This window comes from Thamnophis elegans, chromosome 16 (genome assembly GCF_009769535.1).
Source record: "Thamnophis elegans isolate rThaEle1 chromosome 16, rThaEle1.pri, whole genome shotgun sequence".
Classification (NCBI taxonomy): Eukaryota; Metazoa; Chordata; class Lepidosauria; order Squamata; family Colubridae; genus Thamnophis; species Thamnophis elegans.
In genome coordinates, this window is record NC_045556.1 from 22,051,125 (window position 1) to 22,075,131 (window position 24,007).

General features: G+C 46.0%; 1 protein-coding gene across 1 annotated transcript in view; it reads right to left on the reverse strand.

Annotated features, from left to right (window-relative positions):
• Positions 1–24,007, reverse strand: part of MEGF11 (multiple EGF like domains 11) — a 471,865-nt gene that overhangs the window by 27,944 nt on the left and 419,914 nt on the right. Inside the window, 5 exon segments of the mRNA XM_032233167.1 lie at positions 7,678–7,908; positions 9,813–9,941; positions 12,896–13,024; positions 13,785–13,913; positions 21,497–21,625. Of these exon segments, the coding sequence (XP_032089058.1) occupies positions 7,678–7,908; positions 9,813–9,941; positions 12,896–13,024; positions 13,785–13,913; positions 21,497–21,625 (747 nt within the window).

Genomic DNA, 24,007 nt, shown 5'->3' on the forward strand with positions numbered 1-24,007 from the left:
GAGGAGGCCTAGTCTATGGGATCTTATTGGTCGCAGGGAGGTAATTGGCAGAAGGCGGTCTCTCAAGTATCCAGATCCACTGCCATGTAGGGCTTTATGGGTGATTAATAGCACCTTGAAGCGCATCCGGAGATCGACAGGCAGCCAGCGCAGCTCGCGGAGGATGGGTGTTATGCGGGTGAATCGAGGTGCACCCGCAATCACTCGCGCGGCTGCGTTCTGAACTAGCTGAAGCCGCCGGATGCTCTTCAAGGGCAGCCCCATGTAGAGCACATTGCAGTATTCCAGCCTAGAGATCACAAGGGCCCGAGTGACTGTTGTGAGAGCCTCCCGATTCAGGTAGGGTCGCAACTGGCGCACCAGGCGAACCTGGGCGAATGCCCCCCTGGTCACAGCCGTTAGGTGGTGGTCAAATGACAGCTGTGGATCCAGGAGGACTCCCAAGTTGTGAACCCTCTCTGAGGGGTGCAAAATTTGACCCCCCAGCCTGAGTGTTGGAATATTAGTCAAATCTTTGGGAGGAAAACACAACAGCCACTCGGTCTTTTCTGGGTTGAGCACAAGCTTGTTAACCCTCATCCAGTCCATAACGGCCTCAAGACCCCGGCTCATCACATCTGCCGCTTCATTGAGTTGGCACGGGGCGGACAGATACAATTGAGTATCGTCCGCATATTGATGGTATCTAATCCCGTGCCTGCGGATGATCTCTCCCAGCGGTTTCATGTAGATGTTGAATAGCAGGGGGGATAAGACCGAACCCTGAGGCACCCCATAATTTAGGGGCCTAGGGGACGATCTCTGCCCCCCCACTAACACCGACTGCGACCTGTCCGAGAGGTAGGAGGAGAACCACCGTAGCACGGTGCCTCCCACTCCCACCCCCCGCAGTCGTCGCAGAAGGATACCATGGTCGATGGTATCGAAAGCCGCTGAGAGGTCAAGGAGGACCAGGATGGAGGAATGTCCTTCATCTCTGGCTCTCCAGAGATCATCAATCAATGCGACCAAAGCGGTTTCTGTGCTGTAACCGGGTCTGAAGCCTGACTGGAAGGGGTCTAGGTAGTTTGCTTCCTCCAAGGACCGTTGGAGCTGAAAGGCCACCACCTTCTCAACAACCTTCCCCAAAAAGGGAAGGTTGGAGACAGGACGATAGCTATTAAGAACAGCTGGATCCAAAGATGGTTTCTTCAGGAGGGGTCTCACCACCGCCGCTTTCAGTGCGGCGGGGAAGTTCCCCTCCCGAAGGGAGGCGGTCATGACCGCCTGGATCCAGCCTCGTGTCACCTCACTGCAGTTCGTAACCAGCCATGAGGGACACGGATCCAGAACACAGGTGGAGGTACTTACAGCTCTCATGGCCTTGTCCACATCCCCGGGGGTAACGTCCTGAAACTCAACCCAGAGCTGTTCTACTTGGTCCCCCTGTGCCTCGGCTGGAACTGCGGGGGTGGAGTCCAAGTCTTCCAATATTTGAGGGGCTGCTAAAGAGAGGAGAGGGACAAGCTATTCTCCAAAGCACCTGAAGACCAGACAAGGCATAATGGATGGAAACTGATCAAGGAGAGATTCAACCTGGAAATAAGGAGGAATTTTCTGACAGTGAGAACAATCAACCCATGGAACCAAAGTTGCCTTTGAAAGACCTTCTTTCTGTGGAGCAGATGGAATCAACCAACATGCTCTTCTAGAAGGCCCACAGCTGATGTGCTTACCTTTATCTTCAAGGTCCAATTCAGCATTTAAGAACGTGCCTTTCCAATGCTTGACCAAGCAGAACTTAATTACTTGAGAGACCGCCTCCTGCCAATTACCTCCCTGCGACCTATAAGATCACATAGATTGGGCCTCCTCCGAATTCCACCCGCCAGTCAGTGCCGACTGGCAACTACACGGAGGAGGGCCTTTTCAGTAGCAGCTCCGACCCTCTGGAACGATCTCCCCGTGGAGATTCGTACCCTCACCACCGTCCAGACCTTCCGCACAGCCCTTAAGACCTGGCTATCCCGTCAGGCCTGGGGATAAGATCACAATCTGTCCCCACCCGAATGAAGAATGAATGTTGAGTACTATTTTAACTCTTATGTATTGTTTTATGTTTATTGTTTATACCCCCCTCCCTATTTTATGTAAGCTGCCCTGAGTCCCCGCGGGGAAAAGGGCGGCCTATAGCAATAGCAGTAGACTTATATACCGCTTCATAGGCCTTTCAGGCCTCTCTAAGCGGTTTACAGAGAGTCAGCATATTGCCCCCAACAATCTGGGTCCTCATTTTACCCACCTCGGAAGGATGGAAGGCTGAGTCAACCTTGAGCCGGTGAGATTTGAACCGCTGACCTGCTGATCTAGCAGTAGCCTGCAGTGCTGCATTTAACCACTGCGCCACCTTGGCTCTTATAAATATTAATAAAATAAAAAAATAAAAATAAAAAATAAAAATTACATCCCACCCTCGTCCTCTAAAACCCTACCCACTGAAGACCTTGGATGGCTTTGCAAACACACTAAACCTTCACTCAGGCTAACAAAATTGAAGGCCAAACAAGGAAGAATGGATGGAAGCTGATCAAGGAGAGATTCAACCCAGAAATAAGGAGGAATTTTCTGACAATGAGAACAATCAATCAATGGAATGGACGTTGCCTTTGGAAGTTGTGGGAGCTTCATCACTGGAGGCTTTCAAGAAGAGACTGGACTGCCTTCTGTCAGAAATAGTGTAGGGTCTCCTGTTTTGGCAGTGGGTTGGACTAGATAACAAGGTCCCTTCCAACTCTGTCAATCTGAAGGATATAATGGGTGAGCTACATATCAATTCCTGGTCCTACACCTAAAAGGATTAGGGATGACATGATAGAAGTCTTCCAATATTTGAGGGATTGTCACAGAGAGGAGTGGGTTAAACTATTCTCCAAAGCACCTGAGGGCAGGACAAGAGCAATGGATGGAAACTAATGAAGAAGAAAAGCAACCTAAATTTCTTGACAGTGAGGACAATCAACCAGTAGAACAGCCTGCCTCCAGAGGTTGTAGGTGCTCCATTACTGGAAGCTTTTAAGAAGAGACTTGATGGCCAGTTGTCCAGAGCGGTATAGCGTCACTTGCTTAGGTAGGGGGTGGAAGACCTCCTAGGTCCCTTCCAACTCTATTATCCTACATTCTTGCAGGATGGTAGGCTATGAAGGTGAAAACTGCAATGAATAAGGGGAAAAAAAGATTGCACAGGATGTGAAGGCTATATTTTATGGTGAAGCCTATGATTTTCCGATTCAGGAGTGAGTAACCTTTTAAGACTGCAGGATGCACAAATCCTTCACGTTAATCTGGGCCAAGGTCAACGCTGCAAAAAGTAAGCCTGGGCCTGACTTGTACTAAGGAGTTACTCTGCTTTATGTGAGGAAATTCAACAGGAGGGGCGGGCAGAGAGAATGGGTATAATACACAGTGCTATTTCTTTGCTAAGCCTTTACACATCCCCATTTAAGAATGTCAGAGAATGTTCTACCAGACCAATATAAAAAGTTAAAGTTAATGCAGTTTCATATTAGGGAAATAAATAATATTCAAATGTTCAATAACGGAGGAACTAACAATCCAATTCCCCTCTTTTGAATGGGTTTTGTGGCCGGACAATGGTTTAACCTAACTTTATCTAACTTCAATAAACCAGGATAAACATTAAGCCAAGATGGTGGCTATTTTGAAAACTGTTTTTGACTTTCCTTTCCAGACCTCCCTGATTGCAAAGTTGTTGTTGCCTCATGCATGGCACCAAATGATGTAAATACAAATAAGGCAGAAAAATACATCAATAACACTCTGTTTCCCCAAAGATAAGACCTTCCCGGCAGGGGGGGTTCTGCCCAGCTTTACCGCTAGTTCGTTCGTGCGTGTGCTTTGCATGCGCGTATGTGCAGTTCAATTAAAATTGTAAAAACAAGATGGTAGCGATGCCAGGGGAACCAATTCAGAGGCATGGCAGGCCTGGGTCTCTGCCGGTTTCACTGACCCAGGCCGCCATACCACTACCAGTTCGACCGAACTGGGCCGAACCGGTAGGAACTGGGCCGAACCAGTAGAAACCCACCACTGTTCCGCGTATAATAAGCCCAATTGGGCTTTTGAGTGCATGCACTAAAATAAACCCTTCCCTGAAAATATTGCAACACAGCAGCAGCCATGAGGTGACCATGTTCGCCGCCTCCTGCACCTCAAAAATAATAAGACCTCCCTGAAAATAAGGCTGCCCAATCCCGGTGGACGTATCCAAAAGCAAAAAAAATGTGGACGAAAATACATACATGGTGTATGTGTGTCTGTGTGTGTCTGTGTATTGTATAAAAGTGAAATACCACTCACGCATCATCATGAAATCTCCAGGACCATAAAGCCTACAACCTTGAAATTTGGCATGTATGTTCCTCTTGGCTTCTAGGGGCTCACTAAGAAACGGTTTTTTAAAAAATGACCATCAGAGCCTCAGTATTTCTTATATTATTATTAACACGCTCTGATGCTAAGGAGTTAGATGTTCTACTCGCCCTCCCCACCTGAAAAGAACTCTGTTCCAACTGCCACTTGGTTGTGGGCGTGGCCAACACATGACTCATCTGACCTGTGGGCTGGGAGTTTGGAGAGGATCAATGGGGCCAGTCTGAGGGAGAGAAGGGGAAAGGAGAGACTTTTGTGGGGCAAGCCTCAGGAAGAGAAGGGAAGAGGAGAGGCTGATCGTAACTACTCATTAATGTTCAATCTTTAACTGTCAATTTATTAAGACCAATCACATAGTTCCATAGCAAAGCACGGACTAGTATTAAATATATGTCACTGATCTTCTTCAGTATCGTATGAGTAGTCCTTGACTTACGACCTCAATTGGGACAGAAATTCTATTGCTGAGCAAGGCGGTTCAGTGAGCCATGCCTTTTTATGATTTTTTTTGACCCAGTCGTAAAATGAATCACCACAGTTTTTAAGTGAATTATGTGGCTGTTAAGTGGATCCTATTTCTGCCATTGAGCATCATAAATATAGGCTGGATGCGAAGCACCCAATTTTGCGTATATGACCATAAGGAGGATGCTGTGAAAAGTCGTGTCCTTTTTTTCAGTGTTATGGTAACATTAAATGGTCACTAAACAAACCGTTTTAAGTCCAGGATGAGCAGTATTTAAGCATTTCACTTCTGCAATGTTTCACCCAGATGAAACAGCTTTTGGAGGTCTTGAAGATGAACCCCTTGCTTTGGCATCGAGAAACGGGGCAGGAGAGAAGAAATGGTTGCTTAGACCTGAGAAAGAGGAGCGCATCGGAAGGGGATGGAGAACAGCCTGGCCTTAACGTTGCTATTCTTTAAAAGAGGCAGGAAAGATTTTGGATAAGGTGTCACAATCCTTTTAATCCGCCCAGAACAATAAAACAGCACCTCTAGAACCCTGTCATTGTCTAATATTTGACCAGATCTTAGACCTACCTTGAAAGACTGATAGGCACCTAAGGATTTTGAAGCTACAATTTAGTTTGGGGGTGTCCAACCTTGGCAACTTTAAGACTTGTGGATTTTGACTTCCAGAATTCCTCAGCCAGCCGATCAATTTTGGAAGGGACCTTGGAGGTCTTCTAGTCCAACCTCCTGCTCAAGCAGGAGGCCCTACACCATTTCAGACAGGTGGCCATCCAGTTTCTTCTGGCCATCCTCCAGTGATGTAGCACCCACAACTTCTGAAGGCAAGGTGTTCCACTGGTTGATAGTTCTCCCTGTTAGAAAGTTTCTCCTTAATTCCAAGTTGCTTCTCTGCTTGATTAGTTTCCATCCATTGTTTCTTGTCCTGCCCTCTGGTGCTTGGGGAAATAAGTTGAAGTCCACAAGTCTTAAATTTGCCAAGGTTGGACATCTCTGTTGTAGAGTTTATCTACAAAAGTGCATATGTTGTTTTCTCCAGCTTAGCTCCCATTAGATCAGAGGTGTCCAATCTTTGCAACTTTAACACCTGTGGACTTCAACTCCCAGAATTCCCTAAATAGCATTCTGGGAGTTGAAGTCCACATGTCTTAAGTTTGGACACAATCAAACTGGAAAATTGCTGGAGATGGGATATAGGACAACCTCCGCTCAAGGAACTTAAAACCACTAGAAACATGTTGAGGTTATTCATTTTGCTCCTCTGTCTTCTCCTTACTGTCCCAGTTCATCCCCATTTCCAAGCAAAGATTGGGGGGAATGAATAGCAACAGCAACAGCATTTAAGACTTATATACCACTTCACCCTGTTCTCTAAAGCAGTTTACAGATTCAGCATGTTGCCCCCAATAGTTTAGGTCCTCATTTTATCCACCTTGGAAGGATGGAAGTCAACCTCAAGCCGGTTGGGATCGAACTGCAGGCAATGAGCAGAGTTAGCTTGCAATGCTACATTCTAACCACTGCACTACCCCAGATAGATGATAGATAGAGCAATAGCACTTAGCATTTAGACTTATATACCGCTTCTTAGTGCTTTGCAGCCCTCTCTAAGCAGTTTACAGAGTCAGCATATTTCCCACATCAATCTGGCTCCTCATTTTACCCACCTCGGAAGGATGGGAAGCTGAGGCAACCTGGAACCGGTCAGAATCGAACTGCTGGCTGTGGGCAATGAGTTAGCCTGCAATTCTGCATTCTTCCCATTGCGCCACCATGGCTCTATGAAATTAACCAGTGCCGCCAGAGTTATCTATGGTAGGTAAAAAACTGTTGTAGACGTTCTACGAGTTAATAACAGATTGTTAACAGAGGGCTTTGAAGTTTAACCTTGTTGTTGATTAACCTGTTAACTATTTTTTCTTAGTATACATGCATATATACGTGTGTGTCAGGGGTGGGCTCCTGCCAGTTCTAGTATCTTCTATAGAAGAGGTTCCACAAATCTACCGTGCCATTTAGAACCGGTTCCAGCTCCCTCCCCCCGCCAGTCCTCACATCATCAAGATGAAGAGCGAGAGGAGGAATTCTGGGAGTTGAAGTCCACAAGTCTTAAAGCTGTCAAGTTGGAACATCCCTGGGTTTTTTTTTTCTAAAGGTGAGGGGTGCAAGGGTCTTGTAACTTGACAGCTTTAAGACTTGTGTGCTTCAAATGCCAGCGTTTCTGAGCCAACATTTTGGTTGCTAAGCAAGAGCGTTGTTAAGTGAGTTTCACCACATTTTATAAGTTGGCCACGCCCACCTGGTCACATGGCTGGCAAGCCACTCCCACCCAGTCCCATGGCCGGCAAGCCACTCCCACCCAGTCACATGGCTGGCAAGCCACTCCCACAAAGCAGGCCACACCTACAGAAGAGGTTCTAAATTTTTTGAAACCCACCACTGGTGTGTGTATGTATAACATATGACAGTCAAACTGGATTGCAAATAGATGTAAACACTTATAAATCTTGAACCTGTTTCGCAAGGGGGAAAGCTATTCTTGTTGCAATATACTGGCTATTGTGCAACTAGGGGGCATAATGTGTGTTTTTGATTTTTGTCTTTTTAACTTGCACCTTTTTGTCTAGTTTTGTTTCACCTTTGTAAGCCCCCCCCTTTGCATTTTAATTTTCTGAATAAAATAAAATAAAATAAGGGAAAAGCAGCCCCCCGTATCCGACAGATAAGACTCCCCCCCCCCTCTTAGTGGAAGCGGCCCTCACCCCCAAACTCCTTACCGGAGAGTGAGTAATCGGTGTTGGTCATTCGCATGGCCGGAGTGTACGAGACGCTTGGCATGTCGTGCCCTTTCTTCTGCTTACGTCGATACCACACAAACAGTGCCAGCAAAACCATAATAATTAGCAGGAGGATAATAATTCCAGAGATTGCTCCCACTGAATGCCTCTCAGATCCAAGAGCGGGGCTAATTTTAGTATAGGGATTTAATTCTTCCATCATGAGAGCCGCTGTTAAAAATAATTCACAATGCACCATTAAATTAAGTGGCGGAGGCCAGGTTGCAAGAAAGGGCCAGCTATTACGGGGATTACAGTTCTTAAAGCCTTCCATCAGCTCGTCTGAAAGGGGTCCGTGGAACTATAACTCCCAGCAGCGCCAGCCCGCGGGGCCAAGAGTGAGGAATGCTGGGAGATGTGGTCTGGCAATACTTGGAGAGCTACTCTTTGGGCCCCCATGCTAGTTGGAAGGAAACCTCAACTAGCCCAAAGAAATTGCCTTTCTCCCGTTTCATGGTTTTACAGGGTGCATCACTGCCCCACATGCCAGCTTTTGATTCACTTCAATGGCAATTTAGACTTGTATACAGCTTCCCAGCCCTCTCTAAGAGGTTTACAGAGTCAGCCTCTTGCCCCCAACAATCTGGGTCCTCATTTTACCCACCTTGGAAGGATGGGAGGTTGAGTCAACCTTGAGCTGGTCAGGATCGAACTGCTGGCAGTGGGCAGAGTTAGCCTGCAATACTGCATTCCAACCACTGTGCTTTATGGAGGTGGGAGCAACTAGTCCTATGCAGATGACCTCTCCTAGTGGTTTTAGGCAAATCTGCCTTAATGAAACGCAAGGGGTAGGAGGATCTACAAAGAGGCAGTCAAGAAGGCAAGACGACGGCCCACAAAAGTGGAAGCAAAGCTCCAACTTTTCTCCCTGCACTGCGCCTAGTCGTGGCACCCATGTTGACTTATTTTGACCCGCCTTTAGACATCCTTCTGGGAGATACTGGGGAGAGAAAGAATGTCCCAAACAGGACCATTTATTTTATTTTATTTATTTATTTAGAAGATTTATATGGCCGCCCACTCACTCACAGTGACTCTAGGTGGCTTACAAAAAGTCCAAAACCCAATATAAAAAGAATAAAAACAATGCCCCTCCCCCATCCCTCTGGGGACATCACACCACCAAACAAGCCACTTGATGGGCTCCATCCCGCATTGAGTTCCCCAGGCCAGTTGCTAAAACCAGGGCCTTGTGAAAGTGTTTCCAAGTGGGGGCCAGTCTAATCTCTGAGGGGATGATGTTCCAAAGGGAGGGAGGGAGGGTGGGAGCCACCATGGAGAAGGCCCTTCTTCTTCTGTGTTTTGCTAGGTGTAGCTTTTCAGGCGAGGGGACCTACAACCCTTGTCTCCCCGCTCTGTTGGGTTGGGTAGTTGACCTGGAAGAGACAGTCCCTCAGATAACCCAGTCTTTCAACCATAAAGGGAAAGGTTCTCCTCGCACATATGTGCTAGCTGTTCCTGACTCTAGGGGGCGGTGCTCATCTCCGTTTCAAAGCTGAAGAGCCAGCATTGTCCAAAGACGTCTCCGTGGTCATGTGGCCAGCATGACTCTACGCCGAAGGCGCATGGAACGCTGTTCCCTTCCCACCAAAGGTGGTTCCTATTTTTCTACTTGCATTCAACCAGCATCTTGAATTGCACCCGGAAGCAAATTGTCAGCCAATGCAGTGTCCACTGGAGAAGGGACACCTGTGCACACCTGGGACTGTGCAATGATATACGATGGCATCTGAATTGGACGGTTTTATTCTAGCGAAGTAAATGCCTTTTTTGACGCATGACTGAGTCTACCTCTATATTGGGCCATCTTTGTTAAACCTCAGCTTTTCGGCTTTCCTTCAGAAAGGTTCTTAGGTTTCTAGTCCTCATGGAAAAATGTCGAGCCAAAGCCAGACAGTCTACCAACCCTGCCTTTTCCCCCTCCCGTGTGAATTTCTTCCAGGGTATCAACATTTTTGGTGTGTGTGTATGTGTGTGTCTTTTTGAACTGTTCTTAGAAGAATGGCTCGAGTTGAAGGCTCCGTTGAAAAGGAAGACGAGCACGGGGTGGGGAGAGAGAGAAGGAGTTGCCTCACCTTGATCGCACCTGATCCCTTTGAAGCCGGGACTGCAGTAACAGGTCCCTGTAACATAGTCACAGGTGGCGTTATTCATGCATTCGCAGAGCTGCTGGCAGCCGTAACCAAATGTTCCTTGCGGACACTCTGAAAAGGTGGAAATGTGAAAAAAAGTCTGGAAACCAGATTTTGCCAATCTAAATTATTTTTGTAATAGAGCAGGGGTGTCAAAATGGGAGCCTGATCTAGCCCGTGGGGTAATTAGATGAGGCCTGCGAGGCTGCCCTGGAAACAGTGAAAGACTGGCCCGCGGTGCTTCTGCCAGTAAAAACAGGCTCCTGAGCTCCATTTTTCAGCTGCAACGGCCTCCTGCAATCCACTGCCAGGCAAAATGGAGCTCAGGAGGGCTGTGTGCAGCCTTCCCGAGCTCCCTTTTCACTGGCAGAGGGTTGTAGTAGGGCGTGGCAGTCAAAAGTGGAGCTTGGGAATCTGTTTTCACTGGCAGAAGCACCAAGGACCACTACAAGTGCCCCTAAAAGGAGTGAAATCGAGGCTGGCCATACCCACCCTGGCCATGTTCCCCCAAACCCAACCCGCGTGCATCCCTCCTCAGCTCCATTTTCACTGGCAGAGGGTTGCAGGAAGCTGCAGCAGCTGAAAACAGAGTTCGGGAACCCATTTTCACTGGCAGAGCACTCAGGCCACTAGAGGCGACCCTGACAGGAGTGACATTGAGCTGGCCACCGCCCATCCTGGCCATGTCCCCCAACCCAACCCGCGTGCGGTCCTCCTGAGCTCCGTTTTCACTGCAGAGGGTTGCAGGAGGCTGCGGCAGCCAAAAACGGAGCTCAGGAACCCGTTTTCACTGGCAGAGCTCTCCGGCCACTACAGGCACCCCTGATAGGAGTGACAGTGAGCTGGCCATGCTCATCCTGGCCACGTACCCCCAACCCAACCCTAATGCGATCCTCAATGAAATCGAGTTTGACACCCCTGTAATAGAGGATCATCAGAAGATGCTAGTTAGGAAAAAAAACCTCAGGTAAACTATGCTGCCTTCCTATAGCACAGTCTTTTCCCAATCTTGGCCACTTTTAAGATGGGTGGACTTCAACTCCCAGAATTCCAAGTCAGCCATATAAATCTCGGGGGGGGGGGGAGATTTCCATTTTTGGTTTCGAGTGACTGTTTTCATTAGGGAGGGGCTACAGTTTGTGATGTTCTTTCGGATACGTTTTCCATAATGCTGAAGCTTCAATTTTCCCCTGAGATTTTGTGAGACCCGGAGGGGCTGCAGAGGGCTGGACAGATAGTTGTGACACAGTCACCTGTCCTCATCTCCTGACCACTAAATAAAGCTAGAACAAGGGAGTGGTGCGGTGGCATAGAGGCGGAGTTCTCGCCTCACAATCCAAAGGCTGTGAGTTTGATCCTAGGTTGAGGCAGATATTTCTCTCTCTGGGCCACAATGAGAATATATTAGCTGAAGAAAACTCCACACTGGTGACAGGAAGGACATCTGGCCAGTAAACACTCTGCTAGGTCCATTCAGTTGCCCATACTCCACTTCGCAAGGGATTATGGGGGGTCATCAAAAGAGGAGGATGATCCACATTTTCTCCTCCAAAGCCTTTTCAAAAGCAAACGTTTATCAAATTCAATGAGAATTAAAAGGGGAGAAAAAAAACCTGTAAGAGAGTTTTTGGGCATAGAGACATGTCTGGTTCCTTGGAGCCCACTGAGATGATGGTGCACCTTCTCAATGAACATGGCCACCACTTTCTTAAACCATCTTTTGTCTTCCCCTTCAATGCTGGCTACCCTGAAGAGGATCAGGCTTCCAGATCCGGTTTCCCAATGGATTTCCCATCGTGCCCCTGGAGAGTCTATTTGGAAATGACCCAAAGAAGCAGGTCTGGTTATTGGCTCAACTGCAACCTGCACAGTTGCCTTTGACGGATTTTTAATTTAATTTTTGCCAGCAACTTAAATGCAGTTTAAAGTGTCGCTCTTAATAGAGTCAACCCTTCTGTAACGCTAAGCATGAAAAATTTGCAAGAATTTTTGGAAAACTCTGAAGGTCACTCCCAAGTTTCTAGGCAAATGTATTTCTTCGAGGTTTGGGGTCTTGCAGCCTTGAACAAGACAAGCCTGGCGGGGTCCCTGCTCTCCTTCTCCAGGGACCCTCCGAACCGAAGCCGACCCTGAGGCCATCAAAACTTTATGTTTCCGTTTCCCCCTCACTCTCTCTCCAGACTGCCAGCATTTGGTTCCCCATATTTCTATCAGAGGGAACATGATTGAATGGCCAGTGACAAAATTTATTCATACAATTACCGTGATGGTGACAATAAATCTGACGGCAGCTTATTGTGTTTCTTTGGGCGATATTCAATAAGAAATGAAGAGGCCGGCTGTAAACCAGCTGCTGACTCTACTACGCTAGTGGGAAAGTTTTGGGGACACACCCAGCTCTCTGCATTCCTCCTCGATCCAAGGCTTTGCAGATACACCAAGATAGGGGAGGGAGGGAGGAAGGGGAAGAGAGGGAGGAAAGAATGAAGAATGGATAGGAGAGAGGGAGGAAAAAAGGAAAGGAGGGAGAGAAGGAGGGAGGGAGGAAGGGAAAGAAAAAGGAAAGGAGGAAGGGAGGAAAGGAGGAAAAAGGAAAGAAGAGAGAGGGAGGGAGGAAGGAAGAAGGGAAAGTGGAGAGAGGGAGGAAAGAAGGAAGGATGGATAGGAGAGAGGGAGGGAGGAAAGAAGGAGGGAGAGAAAGAGAGAGAGAAGGAAGGAGGGTGGGAGGAAAAAAGGAAAGAAGAGGCAGGGAGGAAGAAAGGGAAAAAGGAGGAAGGGAGGAAAGGAAGAAAGAAGAGGGATGGAGGAATGAATGAATGAAGGGGACGGAGGGAGGTGATGAGTTCAGCTCAGAATAAAAAATGCCCATTTCTGTGGTTGAGGGGATGGTGGTGTGCATGCAGCCACACAGATGCTCTTTCTTCCACAGCACAGAACTCGAAGGGGGTGTCTTTTTTTTCTTTGGGGTTACTGAAGGCACCCCAAAACCCCCTCCAAAGCAAAGCAAGCCGTTCTCCCGAACTTACTCTGCTCACACTGTTTTCCGGTGAAGCCAGTCCTGCAGGTGCACTGCCCGGTGATGTGGTCGCAGTCAGCCCCGTTCTGGCACTGGCAGACGTTGGCACAGTTCTTTCCATAAAAGGCAGCTGGGCATCCTGGCGGGTTGGGATCCAGAAAGGACACAGGAAGAAGTCAAGCAACTGAAATTGGTCTCCCTTAGCCACGGCCTTTGCTGGGGGAGCTTAGGCCAGTAACCGGATTTGACTCTTAAGGTATAGCAGGGGATGATGGGATTTGTAACCAAACATCTCCACAAAGTTGGGGAAATGGTTTGGGCCAGTGTTTCTCAATCTTGGCAATTTTAAGATGGTTGGACTTCAACTCCCAGAATTCCCCAGCCAGCTTTGAATTCTGGGAGTTGAAATCCACATGTCCAAGGTTGGGAAATACTGGTTTGGACTGTTAACAATCCCAAATAGGATTTAGAGGTTTCTCCTAAAGCCAACAGCCCTGCTATTTCTTTTTTTTTTTAATAGAATTTTTTTTTATTTTTGTTACATAGACAACATAATCACATAACAATAGAAAAAGAAAGGCAGAGAAGAAAAAAAAGAAAAAAGAAAAGAAAAAGAAAAAAGAAAACAAAACCCATCATCCCATGCAGCATGTCATTTGATTACAGGGAATCTGTGTTGAGCAAAGGAGAACGCTGTGTTCCACTATAAAATCAAGTATTTCTCTTTTTGGGGGTGGGGGGTGGGGGTTCACTTGTTAGGATTGATTTATGTTTGCTGGGTTTTATTTTCTCTGATTTGGAGACTTTTAACAACCCCGAAAATGCTCAGAGCGGACACTAGGGGGCAGTGCACACTTTATGCAGAAAACCTTCCCAGCAGGAGCCTCTCAAAGTCTTACTCTGCGAACAGAAGGGACCCGTCCAGCCAGCGGTACATCGGCATTCTCCGTTGTGGGGGCTGCACGTCCCACCATTGTGGCAACTGCACGAATGAAAGCAATCGCTTCCCCAAAAGCCCACCGGACAAGCTGGAGAGAGAGAGAGAGAGAGGGAGAGAGAGAGAGAGAACAAGAGAATATATCTTTCCATCCTTGAAACTAAAAAGAATTTCAAAGGTAGAATAATAGTGTTGGAAGGGACCTTGGAGGTCTTCTAGACCAACTCCTGCTCAGGCAAGAGACCCTATACCTTTCCAGGTATAGTCTTCTTGAAAACCTCCAGTGTTGGAGCACCCACAACAACTCCTGGAATCAAGCGGTTGCATTGATTAGATCACTGATGGCGAACCTTATTAGGCCATGTTGGGCCGTTTTTCATTCTCCGGAGGCTTCCAGAGGCTTCCCTGAAGCCTCCAGAGGGCAAAAAACAGCTCAATGTGCAAACCGGAAGTCCGTTCCTGAACTTCAGGGAAGCCTCCAGAGGGCAAAAAACAGCTCAATGTTCAAACCGGAAGTCCGTTCCTGAACTTCAGGGAAGCCTCTGGAGGGCGAAAAACAGCTGAAAATCAAGGCCAAAAATGAGCTGGCCAGCACACATGCAGCTGGAGCTGACAGGACAATGCCTTGCATGCCCTCAGAAATGGCTCTGCATCAGTGGTGGGTTCCATGTCCCATTGCAACTGATACGGTTGCAACGGGGACGACGTCCTCCACATGAATGTGTGCGGGGTGCATGCAGACGTGCGCTGCACACGCATGATCTTACTGTCCAGCGATGCCTCCATGAGCCTCCGCAATGCTCCAGCTGCTCGGTGGAGCATTGCGCAGGCACTGTTTGCGCCGTGCGCGGAAGCACCGAAGATGTTAAAGACAGGTAAGGAGCGTGGGCGGGCAGGTGGGCCCTCCGGAGCACCGTACGGGAACGATACCTGGTGCTCTGGGCAAGCTCCGGTACGTCCATACCGGGGTGTACCTCCTGCAACCCACCACTGCTCCACGTGCCACCAGTGGCACGCCATATGTTTGCCATCACGGGATTAGATGTTCTCAATGGAAATTGAGAAAGGAAATTTCTCAATTTTAAGGAAGTTTCTCCTTAATTCTAGGCTGAAGCTCTCTTTAATGATCTTCTATCCATTGCTTCTTCACCTGCCCTCAGGGCAGAGGTGGCATTCAGCCGGTTCGGGTGAACCGTAGCGGAAATTTTAACAGGGTGTCCTTTTAAGGTACTTCGACGTGGGGGGTAGGGAGGACCATAAAGGGACAGGCCAAAGAAGCAGCCTTTTCTGCCAGCTCTGTGGGTGCGGCTTGGTGGGCGTGGGGTCATGTGACTGAGTGGGTATGGCCAGCTGAATGTCACTCACAGCAAGGTGCCACCCCAACTTGCGGAAAGTGAAGTCAAGTTGGCCACACCCACTCAGTCACATGACACTCCCCCAAACAAGCCACACCAAGCCACGTCCACTGAACCAGAAGTAAAAAAAATTGAATCCCACCACTGCCTCAGGGACTTTGGAGAATAGAGTGACCCTCTCATCTTTGTGGCAGCCCCTCAAATACTGGAGCACTGCTATTATGTCACCCCTCATTCTTCTTTTCACTAGACTAGACAAATCCAATTCCTGGAACTATTCATTGAATGGTTTAGCTTCTGGTTTCCTAATCATCTTTGTTGCTCTTCTCTGCACACTTTCTAGGGTCTTAGCACCATTTTTTGTGTTATAGTGACCAGAACTGGGCACTTTTAACTATTTTAACTATTTTCATCAAATAGCCACATTCCGCATCTTCTTCCAAAGAGATAAATTCACTCTGTACATGCACTGAAATCTATCCCATTGGGATGGCAGGGCCAGGATACAAAAGGACCAGAGGTGAAACAGATGTATGTTGAAAGATCAGCCCTGCTTCATATCTGACAGTTCTCCAAGCCACCAAAACCTACCCCAAAATATAAACGGGAGAACAGGCAGACCTACAAAAGGATTTCTGAATAATCTGTGCAAACTTGTTTTATTAGGGGAAAAAGCCATGAACACGTGTGCATTAGGGTGCATTGTGTTAACAAAATAAGTTGCAAGGAAAGTGTGCTCAGCTATGTGCAAAAAACTGATACAGAAATGGGAGAAATAGATTTTGGAACCGACAGACTTAAAAATGGAATGAAAATGGAATTTATTGTCTCTTCTGAAATTGATGCAGCATTTTTAGGGCAGGAAAATTCTGTCCTGAACTGCATCAAGCATTAAGCAAGTTCCCACATTACTTTAAGCTATCTAAGAGTAAAGTGGTGGATAAAGTGCACAAATAAATGTGTATGATGGCTTGTTTAACCAGTCATCTTGGCTTCCAGCAACCCAGACATTCTGCAATTTCAAAATTCCTATCTCTATATCTCTATATCTCTATATCTCTATATCCATATCCACATCCCTCTCTCCCTCCCCCCCCTCTCTCTCCCCTCTCTTTATCTATCTATCTATCTATCTATCTATCTATCTATCTATCTATCTATCTATCTATCTATCTATCTCTATCTGTCTATCTCTTTCTCTGTCTGTCTGTCTGTCTCTCTCTCTCTCTCTCTCTCTATCTATCTATCTATCTATCTATCTATCTATCTATCATCTATCATCTATATCTATGAATGAATGAATGAATGAAATATTTGCTACTGGCCCAATTTAGCAGGAATGAAGAGGAATTTCTCAAGCCTTTCTGAAAAGTAACCACCCACGAAATTGATAGCCTGACTAATTTTTATTTTGATTGACAGCCATATTGAACTCGTGGAAGACCTACAATAAAAGCAAAATTGCAGCTGTCTGTTTTTATCCAATCCCTACTGTATCACTGGAGGTTTGATGTATTTTGTAACAAATGCTGTTTAATATCCCCTGCTGCACAGTGAATATGGAAAAAAAGAGAAACATTCTGGGAACATGCTGGTGTCCCTGCAATGTCCCATCGCTGGCGAAGGTTTTATTTCGAAAATGCTACTTTCAGGATCCGCAGATGTCAATCTTCTGTCGAGGCAATTTAGAAAAAATGACTACCTGTGCTTCTAAGACTCTAACAAGTAAATTACACGCAAGAGGAACCCTAAAAGAATTTCCCTTCTGTCTATAGCAATATGGAAGTCACCGTACAACATCGTCAATCACTTAATTATTTCTTCAGGAAAGTTTTGAAAAGAATGGGCTTTCCTTTAAAACAATAAAAAAGTTGGTCTTTTGGGTGGATTAAGGCAGTGTATTAAGTGGAAAACCTCTTCTGGGTGAAAGATTCAAGTACAATTCTTGGCCAACTTTAAAGTTTTGTAAAATAGGTATAGTTTCTTGGCTGAAAGATGCCCTTTTCATATAGAAAAGAGAATAGAGTAGAATAGAATTGAACAGAACTGTCTGGAAGGGACCTTGGAGATCTTCTAGTCCAGCCCCCTGCTCGAGCAGGAGAACCTACTATTTCAGATATGGCTGTCTAGTTTCTTCTTGAATACCTCCAGTGATGGAGCACCCACAATTTCTGGAGGCAAGCTGTTCCACTGGTTAATTGTCCTCACTGTTAGGAAGTTTCTCCTTAATTCCATATTGCTTCCTTCTTTGGTTAGTTTCCATCCATTGTTTCTTGTCCTGCCCTCCGGGTGATTTGGAGAATAATTTGACCCCCTCTTCTTTGTGGCAGCCCCTCAAGTACTGGAAGTCTGCTATCAGGTCAGCCCTAATTCTTCTTTCCTTTAGACTAGCCAGACCCAAAACCTGTAGCCGTTCTTCTTATGTTTTAGTCTCCAGGCCTTTGATCATCTTAGTTGCTCTTCTCTGAATCTTTTCCAAGGGCTCAACAATGTTTTTGTAGTATGAGGACCAAAATTGGTTTCAGGATTCCAGGTGTGGCCTTACTAGGGTTTGATAAAGTGGTACTAATACTTCATGTGATCTTGACTCTATGCCTCTGTTTATGCAACTCAGGAGTGTATTACCTTTTTTTGGTTGCTGCTGCACATCATGCAGTTAGGAATCCAAGGTGCCTCTTTATTATTTATTGTGGTCTTTGTGTACAATTAGTTGCAGAGGTGTCAGAGAGGGAAAAAGGACCATTGCAATCGTTACCAGGCTGTGGCCTACTTGGAACTGAGCCGTGCAAGCAGTGGGGCGAACAGGTGTGCAACTCCACTTGTCTGAGCAATGGGTGCTCATGGTAGAGCGTGAAGCTCCATTTGGGTGAGCAGCTGGTGTGCGTGCACCCACCACTCCCACAAATGGAGCTGCACGCGCAAGCACTTGCACATGCCACTCATACAGAAACATCCCCTCTCCCCTCCCCTGCCATTCTGGAAAGATTGGGGACCGCTGCTATAATGGAGGCAATATAATGACCCCGTAATCCCTTGAAGGATGGGGGACTGAATGGAACTGAGTGTCTACTGGCCGGATGCCTTTCCTGTCACCAAAGCGGAGTTATATTCAGCGGTTATATTTCCAACGTGCCCAGAGAGAGAAATATCTGCCTCTCCCTAGGATCCAACTCACAGCCTCCTAATTAGAGGTGGTACTCAGCAGGTTCTGACCACTTCTGGAGAACCGGCAGCAGAAATTTTGAGTAGTTTGGAGAACCGGTAAATACCGCCTCTGACTGGCCCCGCCCCCATCTATTCTCTGCCTACTGAGTCCCAGCTGATGGGGAGGGAATGGGGATTTTGCACTAACCTTCCCCTGGAGTGGGGAGGGAATGGGGATTTTATAGGCCCAGGATACCTGCGAGACCACCTACTGCCACCGGTAGCCTCCCACCATCCAGTGCAATCCCACAGAGAATGTCGCCTAACGACCCCCAGGGGGAGAGCCTTCGCTGTGGGAGCTCCTTCCCTCTGGAATGAGCTGCCCCCGGAGCTTCGTATAATCCCCGACCTCTGGTCCTTCCGACGCGCCCTAAAAAGTTGGCTTTTCCAGCAAGCCAGCCTGGCCTGAACAAAACAAAATAAATTATTGACCATTGTTAATTATAATTGAATTTTCTTAAAAATGTCATTGTTAATTCTAATTGGGTTTGTTTGGGATATTCTATTTAATTCTTTTTAACTTTTGTAATATGTGTTTTTTTTAATGTTGTACGCCGCCCTGAGTCCTTGGGAGAAGGGCGGCATATAAATCTAATAAACCAAGCAAACCTACAGTATCCTTCCCCTGCTATGCTGACCAGGCCACGTCCACCAAGCAATGCCATGCCCACCAAGCCACGCCCACCAAGCAATGCCACGTCCACCAAGCCACGCCCACCAAGCAATGCCATGCCCACCAAGCCATGCCCACCAAGCAATGCCATGCCCACCAAGCCACGCCCACAGAACCGGTAGTAAAAAAATTTGAATCTTACCACCGCTCCTAATTATGATGCTACCACCCCACTCTCTAATGGAGACCATATGAATAATCTAATTGTGTAGAGTGGAGTGTGTACATGTGTTTGAAACACCATTTTTCTCTCCAGAAAAATGTCGCCATGGTATCGTTTCCCCCCCCCCCCCCATCAGCTCCCAATGGAAATTAAATTTGAAGTCTTGTCTCTATCCTGCTCTTCATGCAGCATTTCTACGGTTGAGAGCCATGCGCAGAGTTTTCTATGATGTTTATTCAGAAATAATTCTCCCACTAAGATCCCTTCCAACCTTAATTAAAGGCTTCCTGCCTTTAGGTCGTGCCCTTCTGTTGCTTCCTGTTGAGCACAGCTGGGAAGTGATCAATGAACAACTAGTTGTAATTATTATTTTTTCCATGGCTCTCTTAACTGTCCCTTATTTCGGTTCCTGGTATGGTGGGAAAATCGTATTAAAGGGTCTTCCTATCTCCCCCACCCTTTTATGGGTTCCATATTTATGAAGTGAAACAATATCCTATAGAGGGGATATAGGAAGAATTTCGTAATTAAATCCCTACCTCTACAAATTGTCATTAAGCAGTAATTAGGAGAACCTCTTTGGGGGCAATTAATAGACTATTCACGAGTAATTCTAGTGATGATGTTCTTCAAGAACCAATAAACTGGGCTGCGTGTCCCGACAGGAAGCTTTTGATTAAACAACCATTGACATGAAATATCCAGTCATGCATTTCCAATAAGATACATGAATGAATGGCAATTTTTATAGGGAAGATTCAGACAGGAACCAGATGGCACCAATAACAATTATCTTGGGTTCAGAAAAAGTGGATTATTCACCCGTTAAGAGATTTCCCGTAATGTAATCTGCAGGATTGTGAATACAGGTAGTCCTCTATTTATGACCACAATTGAGTCCAAGAATTCTGCTGTTAAGTGAGTTTTGCTCCCTTTTACAACCTTTCTTGCCACAGTTGTTAAGTGAATCACTGCCATTGTCACCTTAGTAACACGGTTGTTAAGTGAATCAGTCTTCCCCGTTGATTTTACTGGTCAGGGATCATGTGATTTCAGGACACTGCAACCGTCATAAATACGAATCAGCTGCCGAGCGGGTGAATTTTGATCACATGACCATAGGGATGATATAACGGTCATAAGTGTGAAAACCAGTTGTCAACAGTTTTCCAGTGCTGCTGTAACTTTGAATGGTGACGAAACGAGCAGTTGTAAGTCGAGGACTACTTATAAATATATTGTTATCCCTCAACAGTTTCAAGACACGTCAAGAAATTATTTATCTTCTCCGTGGTTGTGTTCAAGTAAAGATCTACTAGGTGCATCCATTGGACATTGATATTGTATAAGGTCTTCTGCCTTGATCAGGGGGTTGGACTAGAAGACCTCCAAGGTCCCTTCCGGGCCTATGATTCTAACATACTAAGCATGGATTGCAGTAACTATGGTTAATGGTTATTTTGGTCTCAATCCTACTCATTTGAAAAAAATATATGCAGCCATTTAATATGCAGATCTTAAAGATGGGTTAACTCATAATCAGGTTAAGAAGGTGCCGAGAATGCATGAATTAAGAATCAAAGAACTAGCATTCCAAAAAATGAACCTAAATAAGTGGTTTCTGCCAAAAATATACTTGAAATTAAAACCTACCTATTTACCCCTAAATATACATCGTTAGGCAATCAAACCGGTCAGTCCTAGAGGAGATCAACCCTGACTGCTCTGTAGAAGGCCAGATCCTGAAGATGAAACTCAAAGACTTAGGCCACCTAATGAGAAGGAAGGACTCCCTGGAGAAGAGCCGGAAATGCTGGGAATGATTGAGGGCAAAAGAAGAAGGGGACGACAGAGAAGGAGGTGGCTGGATGGAGTGACTGAAGCAGTTGGCGTGAGCTTCAATGGACTCCAGAGGATGGTAGAGGACAGGAAGTCCTGGAGGAACATTGTCCATGGGGTCGTGATGGGTCGGACACGACTTCACAACTAACAACAATAATTTCAACAAAAAGCTGCTTTGTCACCACCAACATTGCCAGATAGCATCAGGGAGGCGATATTGGAATTAGAGGCAAGTCAGTTGAAACTTAATTCTGTCTTATTTTTCATTAGGAGTAAATTACACAGTGTAGTTTGGGAGTTTCCCTTTGATCAAGCTATTAGTGGCCAGAAGTGCTGCTTGTCAACTTCAATTGGGCAACAACAACAACACATTGGTAACCTCAAAAGAAAATTGCTGCAATGGTATGCAAACTAAAAAGATTGCAGGTTTCTCTTACTTTGTGAGCAATCTTTGCCGATCCATCCTGGGAAACACTGGCAAGAGCCATCCGTAGGAGTGCAGGTCCCATTGTTTGTACACAAGCACAACTCAGCACAGTCTTTCCCGTATCTTCCACTTGGACACACTGTGGAGACAAAAGCAGGCTATTAGGGTTGCGTTTTGTTGAATCTCCTCTTGAAGCTCACCAGGCTTGCATAGTGTTGAAGAATGTGGCTCTCAGAGGAGTTGGGCGTTGACTTTGGGTTGACCTTCTACCAGTTCCTGCCTTTGTACAATGAGTAAAGGGAAAGAAACCGACATTTAATCCAGACAAGATTTTCATTTGGACGTTCTGTATGAAAAACCTTGTGTTAAACGGAGTTGTCCTGCCCACCAGGAACCAAATTCATAGACTGTTAGAAAGTCAGGAACTCAACTCGCTCTGCAGAAGTGCAGATGCACAGTCCACCAGCTCTCACCATCTTAGACTGCTGTGCCAGCTGTGATCCTGTCTAAAATCAGATTTACCTTTTTTAAAACTTCGTGATCTCCGCTTCCACTGTTGCAATGCCGTCTAAGTACAGCTGCCCCTGGAAGGTGTTCAAGAAAGGGCTGGCCAGATGTTGGCAGGATAAAAACCACTGGAACACATGTTACTAATTCTGTGTCAGTTTTATTAGGTAGGTTATGTCTAGCCTATCAAAGAGGAAGGGGAGACATAATTGTCTTCCAGCACTTAGGCCAGGGGTGTCAGAATCGATCTCATTGAGGGCTGCATCAGGGTTGTGTTTGATCGTCAGGCAGCATGTGCACTAGAACCCGGAGGTTCGGCTTTTCTGGAACGTGGCCCCAATGAGCGCATGTACGACGTTTCTGTGCAACCTTTTTGGCACTTGGTGACGAAAAGGTTCACCATCACTGGACTAGAAGACCTTCAAGTCCCTTCTAGCCCTATGATTCCATCCTTTATGCCTGTGATGGCAAACCTATGACACATGTGCCAGACGTGGCATGCAGAGTCTTCACTGTAGGCACGCATGCTTTTGCCAGCCGGTTCTCCCAGATGTTACAGAATTTATTATTTGAATAAGCGCTCATGTATACCAATGTGTCAAGACTCAGCAGGTCATTTTCATGGACTGTTCTAGAAGATTGATTTGTCTGTGCAAAAAGGACCCAGAGCCTTTTTCAGTGATAGTCTCAACATTGTGCACTCCATACTAATGAGTTATGTATGGCTTCAACTTTGCCTGTGTTTAAACTAATATTACTTATTTCATGATGCTTTTCCTTGTACTCGCTCTTTTCATCTCTGCAATGTTAACATTAAAGAGTAATTTAATGACTTAGTGCTTTTATTTATTATCTCTGCTCTTTTATCTCTCTGTTTCTAACTATAATTTACAACGTCCCATGATTGGTCAAAGTGCAGCTTTGAGATATATCAGACATTTCAGCAAAGCAACTATTCTGTCCGGATGCAAAACCGCTTCATCAAAATACAGCAAATATTATGCAAAACCCAACTGTCTTGGGAAATGAGTTCCGTATCATGGTAGACTTTCTAATAAATCTTCATTCTCCAAGATCCCATAAAGCTGAAGTGGAAGCCTTCAAAAAAGTTCATACTTCTCACAAACCATTAAACTCCCACCAAACTTGTGAATCTCAAGCACGTCTGTAATTGATGGATCTAAGAATTTCGAGAGAAGGACAAAAATATTCTGTTTAAGTCGGAATGGGCAGATACAACCGCAATGCTAATTTGTTATTAAAGTTCTGAAAAAGGACTGCATTCCCGTGCTATTAAAATTTCAGATGCGTTCTTGCAACTATCATGATTTATGGCTCAGATTCTTTACATGGCTATTAAAAATACTTGGAAATATATTATTCCTAGCTAAAGTGGCCCCTTTTGCTACCTGCCACAGATCAGACATGCATAATCTGAGGGCCACCGTTAGCTTCTGAAAGCTTTAGATGTGGCTTCCAGAGCTCCAAAATTTACTACCAGGATGTAATTTTTAGCATGACAAAAGATGGAAAATGTTACATTTTCTGGAGAGTCACCCTAGTTCTCAGCCTCTACTTTGCATGCTGGCTATCAGCTGCCATAGTAATGGGGAAGGTGGGGGCTCATGGTATTTGGTGGTGGTGGGAAACTAGGCACTGGAGGAGATATCATGAAGGGAGTTTTGTTCTCACCATCTTCTGCGCATGCTGAAGGCTCGTGTTTGGGTTTGGTCAAGGCCAACTGTCTCTGCATACCAACTGAACGAGGCCACTTGAAGATGTGCCCCACATGACATCTTTGGGAGCTGGAGATTGGGCATTGGGTTGGGGTAACTGGGGGGAGGGATTTGGGCAAATGTCTGATATGTACAAGTTTGCCTTTTTTTGCTTCAGTTCTTGCTTCACTTTGGCTGTTTTCATTTCATGTCCACTAAAAGTACCTTTTCCCTAACTAATTGGAGTTGGGGGGGGGTTTCCTTTCTTAGATACTGAATGATACTGCAGCACAGCCAAC